The sequence below is a fragment of the Macaca nemestrina genome, chromosome 6 (assembly GCF_043159975.1).
Source record: "Macaca nemestrina isolate mMacNem1 chromosome 6, mMacNem.hap1, whole genome shotgun sequence".
Classification (NCBI taxonomy): Eukaryota; Metazoa; Chordata; class Mammalia; order Primates; family Cercopithecidae; genus Macaca; species Macaca nemestrina.
The window spans coordinates 2,843,661-2,861,645 of NC_092130.1; the positions used below are offsets into that span (position 1 = coordinate 2,843,661).

General features: G+C 42.6%; 1 protein-coding gene, 1 long non-coding RNA gene and 1 pseudogene across 13 annotated transcripts in view; 2 read left to right on the plus strand and 1 right to left on the minus strand.

Moving 5' to 3' along the window:
- LOC139363685 (uncharacterized) overlaps positions 1-17,985 on the plus strand; it is a 41,396-nt gene that overhangs the window by 18,363 nt on the left and 5,048 nt on the right. Inside the window, exon 2 of the long non-coding RNA XR_011624407.1 lies at positions 7,905-7,999. This is a non-coding gene — a long non-coding RNA (uncharacterized lncRNA). The remainder of the gene's footprint in view (positions 1-7,904; positions 8,000-17,985) is intronic.
- The window catches only part of LOC105484092 (ZFP2 zinc finger protein), a 49,622-nt gene that overhangs the window by 13,754 nt on the left and 17,883 nt on the right, over positions 1-17,985 (minus strand). For 3 of the 12 annotated variants that reach the window (XM_071098025.1, XM_071098024.1, XM_071098026.1), the window contains 2 exons: positions 9,018-9,153; positions 8,616-8,711 (listed from right to left, as the gene is read on the minus strand). In XM_071098025.1, the coding sequence (XP_070954126.1) occupies positions 8,616-8,711; positions 9,018-9,072 (151 nt within the window). In that variant the 5' untranslated portion in view covers positions 9,073-9,153. Of the gene's footprint in view, positions 1-3,453; positions 3,597-6,469; positions 6,582-8,615; positions 10,563-15,311; positions 16,357-17,985 lie in introns of those variants that run through there. The other 9 variants (XM_071098029.1, XM_071098031.1, XM_024793457.2 and 6 more) reach the window with 8 other exon arrangements.
- On the plus strand, positions 11,110-13,311 carry LOC139363684 (DCN1-like protein 3 pseudogene; annotated as a pseudogene).

Consider the following 17,985-nt stretch of genomic DNA (forward strand, 5'->3'; position numbering starts at 1 on the left):
ACAGGCATACACTACCACACCCAAGTAGTTTTGTATTTTTCGCAGAGAAAGGGTTTCGCTGTGTTCTGCCCAGGCCGGTCTCAAACTCCTGGCCTCAATTGATCCGCCTGCCTTCACCTTCCAAAGTGCTGAGATTATAGGCGTTCGTGAACCACCATGCCCAGCCATAAATAAATTCTAAAAATGGAAGTACAAAACAATCTTGAAAGCAACCAAGGAAAACTGATACACTACTTGGTGGTGGGGCAAAAATATGAATAACTGAATTTCTCATCAGAAACCATGGATGCCAGAAGGAAGTGGACTAATTATTTCAAAGTGCTGAAAGAAAATAACCACAAACCTAGAGTTCTATATTAGCAAAAATCTTTCAGGAATGAAGGTGAAATAGAGACATTCTCATATGGAAGAAAACTAAGAGACTTTGTCACCAGGAGACCCACCCTGTTAAGTCATTGTAATATCAGAGCCAGAACTCTTAATGTTTTTAAACAATGCTGGTTGCTTAGACATCAAGAGTATAACTAGGACGAAGAAGGATTTATCCAGGAAATAAAGAATGGTTCACTGTTAAGAATCTATTACTATCATATTAATAGGTCATAGGTCATATGATCAACCTGATAGATGCTTCAGAAGTATTCAATTGGTATCCTTCATCCATTCCTGATTCAAAAACAAAAATATTAGCATTGCACCAAGAATAAAAATAAAACCCTAGAAGAATTCTCTCTAGTAACAGAACCAAGGAAAAGGTGCTTACTATTACTACTACTATTTAATGTTATTTCAAAAGTGTGACCAATATGGCAACTGAGATGGGGGAAAAATTTTTTCCCAAATTATATAACTGTCTACCTACAAAATGAAAATCATTAGGGTGGCTTTACTCAGAACTGATGAAGTGCTGTGGGCTTGGTTAGGGTGGCTTTACTCAGAACTGATGGAGTATTGTGGGCTTGGAACCTGAGCATTATAGGTCAGAAACTAGCTCTTCCAGGATTAAACAATGTTTCAGATCCTTGACATTTTACTATCTCATTGATACAGCACATAGCATTATGATTGGATGTAATAAAGATCCAGTGATTATTAGCTGTTATCATTACCATTATTAATATTTTACATTAAGCAACATACAGTTCTCTCTGCCTTTCCTTTTTGCCTAAACAAGACTTTTGAGTAATAATACTGAAAATACTCAATACTCCCTTAATGGCTTGGAATGTTTTTTCTGCCTTCCCTCATTAACTTATAGGATTTATATAACTTTGATACTCATCAAGACACGAACAAGCGTCTCCAGACCGAGGTGTCTGGTCTGTCACAGACCCCTTAGTACATATGGCTGGCACAAGCCAGAGCAGAGGCTGGGAGCTTGCACAGTATTGGTGTGTGGGATGGGACTGGGCAGCAAGCAGGTCCCATGCTTCCTGAAAAGGGCAAGTTGATTTATTTCTTTTCTCCTTTTATATTTCTTCCATCCTCTGGGTAACAGTTAAGCTACTCCTAACACCCAACTAGACTATTTCTATACCCATCTGTCTGGATTTTCTATTTAAACTCTTGCTACCCTACAATGCATTCTCTCCATATAGCAGTCAAACTGATTTTTTGAACATGATAAATCATTCATTCAATAAATACTTATCAAGCCCCAGGTACTGTTCTAGGTGCTCAGGATATAGCAATAAACAGAAAAAATGTCTGCCCTTATGAAACATATTTTAGCAAGAGAAAGGAAGATAGTAAGAAAATCCTTAGTATTTTAAGTGGTATACCTTATAGAAAAACAATAAAAGCATTTAAATGGATATAGGGAACATGATGGGTGAGAGGAAAGGTCTGCAATTTTAAACTGGGTCATAAGGAAAGGCCTCACTGAAAAGGTGACATTTAAACCAAGACTTCGGGGGACTAAGAGAGGAAGTCATAGGACTATCTAAGGGAGAGCTTCCCAGACAGGGTAACAGCCAGTGCTGAGGCCCTGGGGCAGCAGTGGGCCTATCTTATTTAAGGAAGAATGACCTTTTTGAATACTTCTACACTCATTATAGTATTTTAGATCAGTTTTCCTAGTAATGGAAGCAAAGATATGTGTATATGTTAAACATCAGTGAGGCTCATGTGAGCATGCAGGTAGAGACTCTAACTATATAAATTCTCTGTGTGTGTTTCTATACGTGTATACACATATGTTTACATGGACACACACACATATACACAGAGGTAGTTACCCAGTACATCTCTGAAATGTTGCCCAGGCTGGAGTGCAGTGGTGTGATCTCGGCTTACTGCAACCTCCGCCTCCTGGGTTCAAGTGGTTATTGTGCCTCAGCCTCCCAAGTAGCCGGAATTATAGATGTGTGCTACCATGCCTGGCAAATTTTTGTATTTTTAGTAGAGACGGGGTTTCACCATGTTAGCCAAACCGGTCTCGAACTCTTGACCTCAAGAGATCTGCCTGCCTCAGCCTCCCAAAGTGCTGGGATTACAGGTGTGAGCCACCACATCCGGCTGAAATTTTTTTTTTTTTTTTTGAGATGGAGTCTCACTCTGTCACCAGGCTAGAGTGCAATGGCGCGATCTGGGCTCACTGCAACCTCCACCTCCTAGGTTCAAGCAATTCTCTGCCTCAGCCTCCCAAGTAGCTGGGACTACAGGTGCACACCACCACCCCCGGCTAATTTTTTGTATTTCAGTAGAGGTAGGGTTTCACCATGTTGGTCAGGATGGTCTTGATCTTCTGTCCTCATGATCCACCCATCTGGGCCTCCCAAAGTGATGAAATTACAGGCGTGAGCCACCACACCTGCCCACATTTTTCAAAATCATGTGTGAAACACAGACAGCAGGCTCCCATGTTTAGGGATGGTTAGGGTGGCTTCCTGGAGAGCTAAAAAGATTCTAGAATCCCCAACTGTATTTTTACACATAATCTTTGATAGTAGGTTTCTAATACTTTATGCATGTTCTTAATTTTTGTTTCATTCATAACCGAACATCATTACATGATTTAAATCTAACTACCACTAATGAGAGGCTAAAAGTCACTGCTTTCCACATTACTAATAATTTCTATCTTTTCTCAACATTAGCTAGTTTACAATGATAATACTGGCACCAGGGACAGCACTTCTGGATTTGCAATTTCTATTCACCTTTTGTAAAACAGGAGCAAAAATCTAACAGAGCTTTCAACTGGACAAAACTTCAGTACAAAAAGAAGAAATTATGCTGAAAAGAAAATTAGGCCAGGATACAGAAGTTTCTAGTTTTACTAAATATAGTAGGAAATAAGAATTCACAGCAGGGCAAGGGAAGAAAGCAAGAATTACCATTAAACTCAAAGTAAAAAACCAACAAAACAAAAGATATGTGTTCAAATTCTGCCATGCTAGTTCACCTTTCAGAGCCAGTGTCTTCCACCATGAGAGGAGTAACAGTGCTTACCCACAGATGTTTTGTGTCAAGCGAGTGAGACGCTGGTTGCGGAAGAGCCGGGCACAGCACTCACTCAATACTTTCTCCTCTTGACTTGGACAGGATGAGAGGACTAAATGGCAGATTAATCTGGCGGCAATATCCAAGAAAATCTGGAAAGAACAAGATCCGGAGTTTGCAAATCATTGCGTTCTACAGGCTCCTTTCCATTCAACTTTTGCCTCTCTTTAGTTTCTCCCACTGCAGTGGACACCTGTCTGCTCTTTTAGATATACTCAAGTCTTTTTCTTGTTAAACCACAGGCTTCTTCTGAGTTCTTATTCTTTCTTTCTTTTCCTTCGAAGCTGACCTTGTTGAAACGACAGTCTGTACTTAAAAGTCTTCACTTGCTTGCTTCTCCTTCACTTCTCTGCTCACAGCATATTTCTCTCAGCACTAAATGGGCTCTTCCCTGGGTCCCAGGCCACCCCCTCATCACCAAGTCCAACAGGCATTTTCATTCCCTACTTGGCACTGTCATACTCTACCTTGGCTCTCCTCTTTCCCTTTGACCCTGTTCTCTCCTCCTCCTTGGACCCCTCACCTTTGCCAGAGCACCCTTGGGCCCCCTCAATATGTTACTGTACTGAGGGCTCTATCTTTGCTGTTTTGCCCTGCCCACTCATTCGCTCATCCCAATAATTATCCAATCTGTATTGATATGAATTTCACAAATTCAAATTTATATTTTCACGAGATTTATGAAAATTCTACTTGATGTCATTCAATATTCACTCAACAAATATTTAACTACTTAGATTTATGAAAATTCTACTTGATGTCATTCAATATTCACTCAACAAATATTTAACTACTTAGATTTATGAAAATTCTACTTGATGTCATTCAATATTCACTCAACCAATATTTAACTACTTAAATATTGGTTTAAGTAGTTAAACCAATGTAGGCAATGTCGTAGGCAGGGAATATAAAGAAAAACATGTTCAATAACAATTTGGTGAACCTACACACTAGTGGGTATTGCTCTGTTGCCCAGGCTGGAGTGCAGTGGCACAATCTCGGCTTAATGCAACCTCTGCCTCCTGGGTTCAAGTGATTCTCCGTGCCTCAGCCTCCTAAGTAGCTGGGATTACAGGTGCACGCCACCATGCCCAGCTAAAAAGGCAGACATTCAAAATGATGAGTAAAATACAGTGTGACATGCAATAAAAAAAAAAAAAATGGGCCAGGTGCGGTGTGGCTCACGCTGTTGTGGGAAGTCAGGGATCCCAAACAGAGGGACCTGCAGAAGCCATGGTAGAAGAACATAAATTGTGAAGATTTCATGGACATTTATTAGTTCCCCAAATTAATACTTTTATAATTCCTTACGCCTGTCTTTACTGCAATCTCTAAACATAAATTGTAAAGATTTCATGGACATTTATCACTTCCCCAATCAATACTCTTATCATTTCCTATGCCTGTCTTTATTTTAATCTCTTAATCCCGTCATCTTTGTAAGCTGAGGATGTATGTCACCTCAGGACCCTGTGATGATTGTGTTAATTGCACAAATTGTTTGTGAAGCATGTGTGTTTGAACAATATGATATCTGGGCACCTTGAAAAAAGAACAGGATAACAGCCAGGTTCAGGGAACAAGGGAGATAACCATTAGGTCTGACTGCCTGGGAGCCGGGCAGGACAGAGTCATGTTTCTCTTATTGCCCAAAACAGGTAAGAGAAACATTGCTGAATTCTTTCCCCAGTAAGGAATATTAATAATTAACAGCCCTGGGAAAAGAACGCATTCCCAGGCAGAGGTCTCTAAAATGGCCGCTCGGAGAGTGGCTGCCTTATGCAGTTGTAGACGGGGATGAAACACGCCCTGGTCTCCTGCAGAACCCCCAGGCTCGCTACAGTTAGGAAATTCCAGCCTGGCGAATTCTAGTCAGACCGGTTCTCTGCTCTTGAACCCTGTTTCCTGTTAAGATGTTTATCAATGACAATGCGTGCACAGTGGGGCATGAAACTTCATCAGCAATGCTAGTTTCATCCTGGCCTTGTGACCTTGCCCTGGCATTTGCCTTGTGATATTTTATTGCCTTTGAAGCATGTGATCTCTGTGACCCACACCCTATTCGTACACTCCCTCCCCTTTGAAAATCGCTAATAAAAACTTGCTGGTTTTGCGGCTCAGGGGGCATCACAGAACCTGCCAACATGTGATGTCACTCCCGGACACCTGGCTTTAAAATTTCTCACTTTTGTACTCTTTCCTTTTATTTCTCAGACCGGCCGACACTTAGGCAAAATAGAAAAGAACCTATGTTGAAATATTGGGGGCTGGTTTCCCCGCTATCATGCCTATAATCCTAGCACTTTTGGAGGCTGAGGCGGGCAGACTGCCTGAGCTCAGACTAGCCTGGACAACACAGTGAAACCCTGCTCTACTAAAATGCAAAAAACTAGCCAGGTGTGGCAGTGTGCACCTGTAGTTCCAGCTACTCAGGAGGTTGAGGCAGGAGATTTGCTTGAACCCGGGAGGTGGAGGTTGCAGTGAGCCAAGATTGCGCCACTGCACTCCAGCCTGACTGCATCTTCCAAAAAAAAAAAAAAAAAGTGAAAACCTTTAGGTTCTAACCTGGTGGGGGTAAAGAAGTGGGAGATGGAAACACAGTATCAAAATATATGTGTTTGCTTCTGCTGCTTCCAGAAAACCCACCAGAATGACAATAAGCAATGAAAATGGCATAAATAAAATAATCTAGGGAACACGGAAAAAACTGCTGCACATACATACCAGAGAACCAGAAACAAGAAAAACGAAACATTCTCAAACAGATGAGTGAAGTTAGTGCATGCATTAGAAAGACTGCCATTTAAGAAGAACACTGAGAGAATGAGAAAGTGGCTCACAGAAATTTTAAAAATGATAGTACAAACAGATCTTTTTACAGAAGGACTGAAAGATAAGGTTTACAGAAATCTTTGTATCTCTTAGCACTCTCCCCTTCAAACAATGCCACGCAATCTCCTACCTCAGGGCCTTCGCACCTGCTGTTCCCTAGGTCCTCAATGTTGTCCTACATGGCCCATCACTTTCAGTATTGTTCAAAAGTCACATTAAAGGAGAGGCCCTTCCTGACCAACCTGTAAAATCACACTCCAGTTAACTAATGTAGTTTCCTTATGCTGCTTTATTTTTCCACACCACACCTATTACTCTGTTATATTCAATTCCTCCCTTCCTGCCTCCTTTCCTTTCCCTTCTGTCCCTCCCTCCCTTCCTTCTTCCTTTATTAGTTTATTGTCTCCTCTATGAGCATATAAGCTCTTCAAAAACACTTTGCCTTCTGTGCTTATTGCTGTAGTCCCAGTGCTAAGAATAGTACTCAATAGATACATGAATACATAGGTTATTTACATAAGGACAAATACAAGTATCAATAGTAATAAAATCCATAGAAATCTATAATAAAAGTAACACTACCTTTCATTTTATAATAAAGAAATTATCATTCAACACAAAATAGTATCTAAAGCAGTACAATATGTAGCAAGGTCACAAAAAATGGATATATTTGGCCGGGCACAGTGGCTCACACCTGTAATCCCATCACTTTGGGAGGCCGAGGCAGGCGGATCACAAGGTCAGGAGATTGAGACCATCCTGGCTAACACGGTGAAACCTCGTCTCTACTAAAAATACAAAAAAAATTAGCCGGGTGTGGTGGCGGCGCCTACAGTCCCAGCTACTCGGGAGGCTGAGGCAGGAGAATGGCACGAACCCGGGAGGCAGAGCTTGCAGTGAGCTGAGATCACACCACTGCACTCCAGCCCGGGCGACAGAGCAAGACTCTGTCTCAAAAAAAAAAAAAAAAAAAAAAAGGATATATCCTTTGACCCAGTGATTTCTCTCCTAGAATCCCATTCTTTAAAAAACTTATGGGAAACCAGCAGTGATGGTTATGGGCAATGTTTTCCCTATAATTGTGTTCCTTTAATGATTTCTTTCATTGCTTTACCTTAGACAGCTTTATACTATCTAGAGATTAAATATTTGCCTATCTCTTTAATTTAAAAACATATATATAAAGAAATGATTGGGGCTGGGAACGGTGGCTCATGCCTGTAATCACAGCACTTTGGGAGGCCGAGACAGGCAGATCACGAGCTAAGGAGATCGAGACCATCCTGGCTAACAGAGTGAAACCCCGTCTCTACTAAAAATACAAAAAATTAGCCGGGTGTGGTGGCGGGCACCTTTAGTCCCAGCTACTCAGGAGGCTGATGCAGCAGAAGGGCGTGAACCCGGGAGGCAGAGCTCGCAGTGAGCTGAGATTGTACCACTGTACTCCAGCCTGGGTGACATAGCAAGACTCCATCTCAAGAAAAAAAAAAAATACATGATTGGTACTTTTGCACATGGTACAGAAGACAAAGATGTAAAATGCATTTTTTTTTTTTTTGCAGAGAAAAGTCAGTAATAACACCTAAAACAGAAACTTAAGTTCTGATGAGGATTAGAAACCAGATAACAAAGATAAAGCAGCATTCAACATTTTGAGGTAAATGGCATTGAATGGGTAGTAATGCAGATTGGAATTCTGGGAATGAGAAAGAAAATATATACAATGTAAGGCTGCTAGAAATGAAAACAAGGCTAACATCATTTTTCATGTTTTTAAATGAAGACTGTATAAAACTCTCTTACATAACGCAGAGGAAGAGAAATGTTAGTTTCCTTTGAAGGAGAAAAAGCTGACAAATATTTATACGAATGAAGGAAAGGAAGCTATGCATATATGTTATGGTTGAGAGGAAACACTCATGAAAGAGAGTACAAGCCCAGAGAAGCTGTGTAAAGACAGGGATTGTATTCAGAGTGCAGAGGAAGAGAGAAGAGGACATAGTGGTTGCTAACATTTACCAAATGCTCAGTATGTTCCAGGCAGTGGGTAACTGCCATCAATGTAACAACTCATTTACTCCTCATAATCCACCACCTCCCTGCAAGATGACATAAGGGAGCCCTAGAGAAATGAGGCCCATTAGTAATGCGGAGGTGTCACCTGAGAACACACATCCAGCAGCTCTAGTCTCTCCAGAGACCCAACAATCTCTGAAGTGATTTTCCTCCAAGAGACACACCCATGTAACAAGTCTGTGCAGCCTGGCACTTACCTGGAAAGCCACCGTCAGGCAGTTCTGTTTTCATCAGGCTCAGTTCTTCTCGGTCCAGCTGGGAAGTCACACTGGGTTTGGAAAGGTGATTTCCTGCTTGAGAGGAAAGACATTAACTTTGGGTTCTGAACTGAGTCTAAAAACCAATCCTGGCACAGTTCTGATCCTTTCTCCTTCATGGCTTCTGAAACAAGGAAGGTGTGGCTTATAAAGTTCCCCATTTTCCATTCTCTACAGAAAATTTCAGTCTTCCACCTTGAAAGAGAGGACACCAAGCAAACACCCTAAAACAATGCCTTATGATCAGGGATTTCGAGTCCAAATTCATAAATTTCAGAGGTCACACAGGATTGAGAGGGAAAGGTGTGAAGAGGTGGGTTTTGAGTTATAAGAAGTCCTTACCCGGTGAGAACAGGTTCCTGTAGTTCTCCAGCATCACCTCCCCATACATGGTCATCCTCTGAGAAGAATCTGCTTGAATCCACTCTTCCCAAGAGAAATCTATAGACACATCCTTGAAGGTCACTGACTCCTGAAACTAAAAATTCCTCCTCAATAAGCAATTATGCCAACAAAACCCTCTGAGGGAAGTGAAAAGCCCAGCAGCACTAAAAGGACAGGGCACGAAGATCTGTGTGAGAAAACATGTTGCCCTCCAAATGGAAGAAAATGTCTGCAACGAATCATGAAATAACCAGAGACATAATATAAAAAGTGTTTTGGGAGGTAAGGACAGGAAGATTAGGTATAAGTGAGAAAAAGGGAAAGGCATGAAAGGCTGCTCTAGATTCCCGTGGGAGAGGAGGGAGTGGTGTTGTGATAACCTCCTATTCACCCCACTGGTGAAGGAGGGAATCCCTGCCCTAAATGGTACATGATGACCAAACACAGGACACTTGACACGGAACAGATGAGGTCGATAGCAATTTATCAGCCACATACAGTCACAGTCCAGCCCTCGTTCCTTTTGTTTCTTTCCTTTCTCTTTCTTATTTTTTTGAGATCAAGTCTTCTCTGTCGCCCAGGCTGGATGGAGTGCAGTGGCACATTCTCGGCTCACTGCAACCTCCCCTTCCTGGGTTCGAGAAATTCCTCTGCCTCAGCCTCCTGAGTAGCTGGGATTACAGGCGCCCACCACGCCTGGCTAATTTTTTGTATTTTTGGTAGAGATGGAGTTTCACCACGTTGGCCAGGCTGGTCTCAAACTCCTGACCTCAAGTGATCTGCCTGCCTCTGCCTCCCAAAGAGCTGGGATTACAGGAGTGAGCCACTGTGTCTGGCCAGATAAATTACTTAAAACTTTTTGTAAAGAAGATGAGAGACTGTGGAAATAAGAATAGGTAATAGAAATAAAGCAATAGAAAAGGTTTTCATCATTTAAGGACAGAGAGCATTCTGATACGTAAATAAGGAAAAGGGAGAAAGTACAACTGACCCTTGAATACATGGGGGTTAGGGACACCAACCTCCCTCACAGTCTAAAATCCATGTATAACTTTTGACTCCCCCAAAACTTAACTCCTAATAGCCTGCTGTTGACTGGAAGCCTTACTAATAACGCAACAGTTATTTCACGTATACTCATTAAATGGAAGTGGATCATCACAAAGGTCTTTCTCTTCACATACAGAGGGCAGAGGAGGACGAAGAAGAGGAGAGGTTGGTCTTGCTGTCTCGGGTAGCAAAGGTACAGCAGGTGGCAGGAGAAGCAGGCACACTCATTGTAACTTTTATGGAAGAAATCCACATCAATGTGGGCCTATGTAGTTCAAACTTGTGTTATTTAAGGGTCAACTGCAGTGGAGAGAGGAGGACTGAATACGAGAGAGAGAGGGCACATCGATTTCCAAGAAATTTGTGTACTTCATATCCAAGACTAGGAACTCCAGAAAAAGTGTCAACACTCAAGGCACAGAGTTAATTGTCCTTCCTCCCTCCCTCCCTCCCTCCCTTCCTTTCTTATTATTTTCTCCCTAATTTTTAATCAATATTTCAAAGTCACAAAAATATATAAAAAATCACTGACAAGTATTTTCAGGAAAAGTGCAGAATTTTCATTTTATCCAAGGAGAAAGGGAACTAAGAAAATCATCAGATGTTCAACAAATGTAAAGAAAGGAGAATAAAGGAAATAAGATCACATAATAAGCATAAATAACCAGAAAAGTACTTAACACACGTATAGTGACAAACATCAATGGTTCACTTTCCCTATTAAAAGGCAAAAACTTGGCAGATGAAGAGGAGGCGGTGGCAGTGGTGGAAGAAAAGGCAGCCGTGGCGGGGGTAAGGAGCCTGGAAACCCCAGTGGGAATGGTAGGTGGTTTGGACCCACCAGGCCACTGTTGTTTCCAGAAAGGGTTCGACTGGAGGAACCTCTGGAGCAGCTGTTGGCTGGCTCCTCTGACTGATGGCATGTTGAGGTACATGGGCCAGCGGAAGCAAGGGTATCCGATCCAGAGGGGGCCACTCTAGAGGCCAGGCCACCAGCACCATGGGCCAGTGTGTAACCAAGCTTAAGAATCCCTCATCCACCCTGGGCAGCAAGAATGCAGACCATGACCCCAGCAACGAGTCACACAGTAGGTGGGTGCAGGCCACTGTGAGGAGCAAGTACCACTCTGTGGCAAGCCAAGTGGAGATAGCCTTGTCAACAGAACCAAGAAGGCCGAGGCTGCCACTGAGGCCTGCCAGCTGCTGACATCCCGGGAGTCCTCGGGAGATGCTGGGAGGGAGTCCAAGTCCAATGTTGAGGAGTCTTCCTTGCAGGGGCTGGAAGAACTGTTCAGGTGCTACAAGGATGAGCGGGAAGATGCAATTTTGGAGGAAGGCATGGAGCGCTTTTGCAATGACCTGTGTGTCGACCCCACAGAATTTTGAGTGCTGCTCTTGGCTTGGAAGTTCCAGGCTGCAACCATGTGCAAATTCACCAGAAAGGAGTTTTTGATGGCTGCAAAGCATTAAGCGCAGACAGCAGTGACAGAATCTGTGCACGGTTCCCTAGCCTCTTAACAGAAGCCAAACTAGAGGATAAAGTCAAGGATCTCTACCAGTTTACATTTCAGTTTGGCCTGGACTCTGAAGAAGGGCAGTGGTCACTGCATCGGCAAATAACCATTGTCCTGTGGAAACTAGTCTCTACCCAGAACAATTCTCTGGTATTGGACCAATGGCTAAACTTCCTAACAGAGAACCCCTTGAGGATCAAGGCCATCTCCTGGGACAGTTGGAACATGTTCCTTAACTTCACTCAGGTGATTGGCCCTGACCTCAGCAACAACCACAGTGAAGATGAGGCCTGGCCAAGTCTCTTTGACACCTTTGTGGAGTGGGAAATGGAGCAAAGGAAAAGAGAAGAGGAAGGGAGAGGTGCACTCAGCTTAGGGCCCAAGGGCTTGTGTCCTGAGGAGCAGACTTAGTGGCTCTGTCCCAGGCACAGCAGCAAGGATCTGCCTGCTGCCCTGTGGCCAAGAAATTGAACCTTTTGGGAAACTACTGCAGATCTGGATATTTTCTACTTTACACCTCTGTTGGAGTGATCAGACTCAACCCCAGGCCGTGGGGGCTACGAAGTCTGGCGAAGTCAAAGGAATGAGAAAAGACAAGAGTGAAAGTGGGACCAGGGGGCCAACGCCAGTATGGAGGCTGCAAAGGCCCTGAGCTCTGGAAGCCGGCACTATTTACTGGAGATCAAACAAAGCAGGTGGTGAGGATGTAGGGGTTGGAAGAAAGTCGTTTATCAAGCACATGATCTACAGCTGAGACAGTTTAGCATTTTCTTTGAAGCATATGGAACATGTTCTGCTACTTGAGATAATGGGAAACATGTTCTTCTAGTTTAAGATACAATTGATCTATGAGCCTGGGAGTGCTAGAAGCAAGGAGCCAGCAAGTCTAGACACATTCCAGAGGCCACAAGGGGTTTTACGCCGAGCCCTGGATTCCATCCAAGCCACGAGGGGTTTTATGCCCTGGGCTTAGATTATGGTGCGGCAGGGCAGCCTTCCACCCTTTAGTACAGAGCTTGGTGTTCCAAAGGCCACAAGGGGTTTTAGACCCTGGACCCAGGACATGTTCCAAGACTCTTTTACACTGTGTCAGACATGCAAGCCCTGCCTCAGCATTTTTTCCCAACAGTCAGCTTTTCTCCCAATACACCTTTCTCTGCCTTGTATCTGAAAGGGCTCTAAAATGCTGTATCATGTTTTAGGCACTTTCTTCATTTTTTGGTTATTTTGATTATTTCTTTTTTGGGGGGAATCTCCCAAAGTATTTGAACCTGCCTACATGTTATCTTTTTTTGAAGCCTTCAGATAGAATAAGCCTGCCATTTCTTGCACAAATTAGACCTTTTTTTTTGGTAGGGGAGGGCATAGAGCAGGGAGAGGGGATGGGACCGTTAGGGTGAATTAACATTATAAAATGATACAGTGCCAGATCTCAGTTTTGCATATTGTTTCTCAGGGCAGGTCTGTACTGTGTGTACTGCTATTTACATGGTTGAAATTAGGTTGCAATAAAAAAATTTTTTTTTTGAGACAGAGTCTTGCTCTGTTGCCCAGGATAGAGTGCAGTGGCATGATCTTGGCTCACTGCAAGCTCCGCCTCCCAGGTTCATGCCATCCTTCTGCCTCAGCCTCCCGAGTAGCTGGGACTACAGGCGCCTACCACCACGCCTAGATAATTTTTTGTATTTTTAGTAGAGACGAGGTTTCACCATGTTAGTCATGATGGTCTCGATCTCCTGACCTCATGATCCACCCGCCTCGGCCTCCCAAAGTGCTGGGATTATAGACGTGAGCCACCACCCCCAGCCAGTAATAATTATTTTTAAATATCTACACAGATTTGAATAGGAGTGTTAACTTAATCACATTGCATTAATTTCCAGGCGATTTAGAGCTCTTGGAGAGCCAAGGCCAGCCAAGAGCATTTGTAGTCTGGTGACAACCCCCTTTTAAGCTAATCTATGCAGAACTCTGATTTCCCTCACTTCTTGCTCATTCCTTCTTTGACCGATTGCATTTCATGTTGACTTTATCCATCAACATGCTGCACCTGTCAGTCAAAGGAGCATTTTTTAAGAACACATACTGAGAACCACTCAAGCATTGAATGCAGAGAAAGCAGTGCTACCTCAGTTTTGCTTGAAGTAGACTTCTTTGATAGTTTTCTTTCTTTGATGAAGTTTCTGTATTTTCATGTTGTAAGTGGAAATACTTTTTTTGGTTTGTTTCATTTGCCTTGGAGCCAAAGTTTCTGTTCCTGGTGGTTGAGAACTGCCTGCTGGCCAATGACTTGAAGGAAAACTGTGGTATGGAGCTCTGCTTGAATTTATATTTATTTATTTTTTTCTTTGAATATCATCAGCTTACTTGTCTGGCAAGGACAGAGCCTGGGGTTGGCCTGAACTCTGCCAAACAAATATCAAAGTATATTTAAGAGTTAAATTTGTGCCCTTTCCCTTCTTGGGAATCCATGTTGTCACTTAACCCCCAGGAGTTACTGATTATCTCTTTGTTAAAGTCAGGCTCATTTGGGGTAATGTGATGACTGTTTAGGTTTACATGACCCTCGTCTCCTTTCCCTACTCTCAAATATGTATATATATATATATAAAATATGTATATGTTTTAACTGTATAAAATATATATGTACACATATATGTATCTATATTCCTTTGTTTCTTTGCCTGCTTATACTGGCCATAAAAGAGGGAGCTGCCTTCAATGTATAAAATATAAGAAGAGTGCCAGGGAATGCCATAATGGAGGCTTTTGGATTTGAATTTGGACCACTTTCACTAAAGAGAACATGAGCTTGCTCAGTCCTTTCCTCACAAGACGGCCCAGTTCCCCAGACTTCTCCACACGCTCGTTCCATAAGGCCAGCTTTGGCCAGACTGCCCCAGGGGCTTGACGAGCTGACTCTGGTCCTACCTGGTTTCAGTTAGAGGGTCCTCCTGTTATTTTTCCATTTAAAATGTATGTCCTCAGAAAACTTTACTGGAATGATGAGTGGCAGGAACTTGTATAGTTCAGCTCCCAACACTTTGGAACAGATTAAAAAGGGAATATTTTAAATAAAAACTTAAAAAAAAAAAAAAAAGACAGAAACTCAGCTGGGCATGGTGGCTCACGCCTGTAATCCCAGCACTTGGGAGGCTGAGGTGGGCAGATTGCTTGAGGTCAGGAGTTCAAGACCAGCTTGGCCAACACGGTGAAACCCCATCGCTACTAAAAAAAACAAAAAAATTAGGCAGACATGGTGGCATGCACCTGTAGTCCCAGCTACTTGGGAGGCTGAGACTGGAAAATCGCTTGAACCTGGGAGGCAGAGGTTGCAGTGAGCCAAGATTGCGCCACTGCACTCCAGCCTGGGTGACAGAGCAACACTCTGTCTCAAAAAAAAAAAAAAAAAGACAAAAACTCTAAAATTGATTTAAAATCCAGCTGTATGGTACCTACAAAAGATATACGTAAAACAGAAACCAAAAATCTTAAAATTTCACAAGAGGAGGGCAGAGACAGGATATGGCAGACAAATGCACATATAAATAAAGCAGCAAGAATAACATTATCAGATAAGGGAGAATATACGTGAAAACAAGAATAAGCCTCTTTTTCGTGAAAGGCATCAAATCAGAAATACAAGATTCCCCTTCCAAAAATAATCCACTGTTTTTCTATAAATTACCTTGTTAGCTGAATACAGTAGGCAAAATAAAAGTCCAAATCCAGGTTGTTATGTGAGGATCTTCCTTGCTTCCCTAAACTCTCGCCACCTTAAGTGCTGGCTCTGTGCCCAGCATGCACAGCGCTTCTACTGTGAAATGCACTGCAGATCCCTGTGCCAGCGGTGGGCTAGTAAAGTGCTGATTTAGGTAACTACAAAAGGCACCTTGAAAGGTGAACATGGCTGGACGTGGTGGCTCACACCTGTAATACCAGCACTTTGGGAGGATGGCTTGAGTTCAGGAGTTCGAGACCAGCCTGGGTAACATGACAAAATCCTGTCTCTATCAAAAAGAGAAAAATTAGCTGGGCGTGGCAGCGTGCACCTGTGGTCCCAGCTATTTGAGAGGCTGAGGTGGGAACATGACTTGAGCTCAGGAGGCGGAGGTTGCAGTGGGCTGAGATCACACCACTGTAGTCCAGTCTGGGCAATAGAGCCAGGCCTTGTCTCCAAAAAAAACAAAAGTGAACATGAAACTTAGTAGTACCATACATTTGTCATCAATCCCTTAAGATGTTTTGTTCCTTTCCTCTTTTCTATTTAGTATGACTCATTTTCCCCCTAGCACTACATTCGGTACAGGATAACTCATGGTGTTTAAGGAGCTTCATGGGTTTATCTTACTCATACAGAGGTTTTCTTAAACCTAAAGACAAAGGCCTTTGGATATTGTTTGAAAAAACTGCATATCAAATAGAATAAGGACATTATAAATGATGAAAGTATAATTTATAAAGAAAATATGGCCGGGCCCGGTGGCTCAAGCCTGTAATCCCAGCACTTTGGGAGGCCGAGACGGGCGGATCACGAGGTCAGGAGATCGAGACCATCCTGGCTAACACAATGAAACCCCGTCTCCACTAAAAATACAAAAAAATTAGCCGGGCGAGGTGGCGGCGCCTGTAGTCCCAGCTACTCGGGAGGCTGAGGCAGGAGAATGGCGGGAACCCGGGAGGCGGAGCTTGCAGTGAGCCGAGATCGCGCCACTGCACTCCAGCCTGGGCGACAGAGCGAGACTCTGCCTCAAAAAAAAAAAAAAAAAAAAAGAAAATATGATAGTGATGAAGTTTTAGGCACCAAAATGTTTTAGGCAGCAAAATGTCTTCAGATGCAATACTTAGCAATCCAAATTTCTTTCTTTACAAAATCACAATCATATTTAAACCCCAGTTACAACAGCAACAAAAAATGAAACACCTAAGAATACATTTAAGAGAAATATGCAAGACCTTCATGGTCGGTCTGTAGAGTGAACAAAGGCCATAATGAAAGATCTGAATAGAATAAAGTATCATCTTTTTTTTTTTAACTTAACATGAAGAATAAACATCGTAAAGATGGCAATCTTCCTCATATTGACTTACACACTTTGAAATTCAAATCAGAACTGCATAATTTTACTTTTTTACTATTACTGTTGGAACTTGATAATAAAATTTTACTAGAAGGATAAATATTATGAGAATAGTAACAAAACTTTTGAAAAGAAAAATGAGGCGAGAGTTGCTTTACGAAATAACAAAATGGGCCGGGCGTGGTGGCTCACGCCTGTAATCCCAGCACTTTGGGAGGCTGAGGCAGGCACATCACGAGGTCAGGAGATCGAGACCAGCCTGGCCAGCATGGTGAAACCCCGTCTCTACTAAAAATACAAAAAATTAACCAGTCGTGGTGGCACATGCCTATAGTCCCACCTACTCAGGAGGCTGAGGCAAGAGAATTCCTTGAACCCGGCAGGCGGAGGGTGCAGTGAGCCAAGATTACTCCATTGCACTCCAGCCTGGTGACAGCTCAAAAAAAAAAAAAAAAAAAAGAATTCTGAGACAACAAATAAAATAGTGTGGTATTACAACAGAAATAAAATGGAATAGAATCCAGAAAAACAAACTTATATATATAAATTTTTAAAATAAACATATATAAGTAAACTATATATATTATAAACTCTCATATAAATTTCATATATATGTGACAATTTGGCATATTTTAAAGGTTCCATTTCAAGTCCATGGAGAGTGAGCAGATTATTTCAGTAGATAACATCAGCTCCAGTGCCATCTCCTGAGAGGGGCCACTCCTCTGCTGAGCTAAAACAGCCCTGAGTGACACTCTGCCATGTTGTCCTGCTGTCCTCATCACAGCACCTAACACTATCCTCAACAATATTTCCTCTTTATTGTCTGTATCCCCTATGGAAAGTAGGAGCTCAGAGAAGGACACTTTGCCTCTCTTATTCACTGCAATATTCCCAGTATCCAGAACACAGCGCACCACATGGCAGAGTGGCGCTAAATATGTTTAACGAGTGGATGGATGGATGAAATGCTTCACCACATCATGTTAAATGAAGTTAGATCCCTACTTCACATCACAGACAATACATTCCAGATTGCTCAAGGATGTAAATTTAAAATTATAAAACTAATAGAAAACACTGAAAAATATTTATATTACCTTGGGGTACAGAAATTTTTTTTTTTTTTTTTTTTGAGACGGAGTCTCACTCTATTGCCAGGCTGGAGTGCAGTGGCACAATCTTGGCTCACGACAACTTCCACTTCCTGGGTTCAACTGATTCTCCTGTCTCAGCCTCCCGAGTAGCTGGGACTACAGGCACGTGCCACCACGCCCAGCT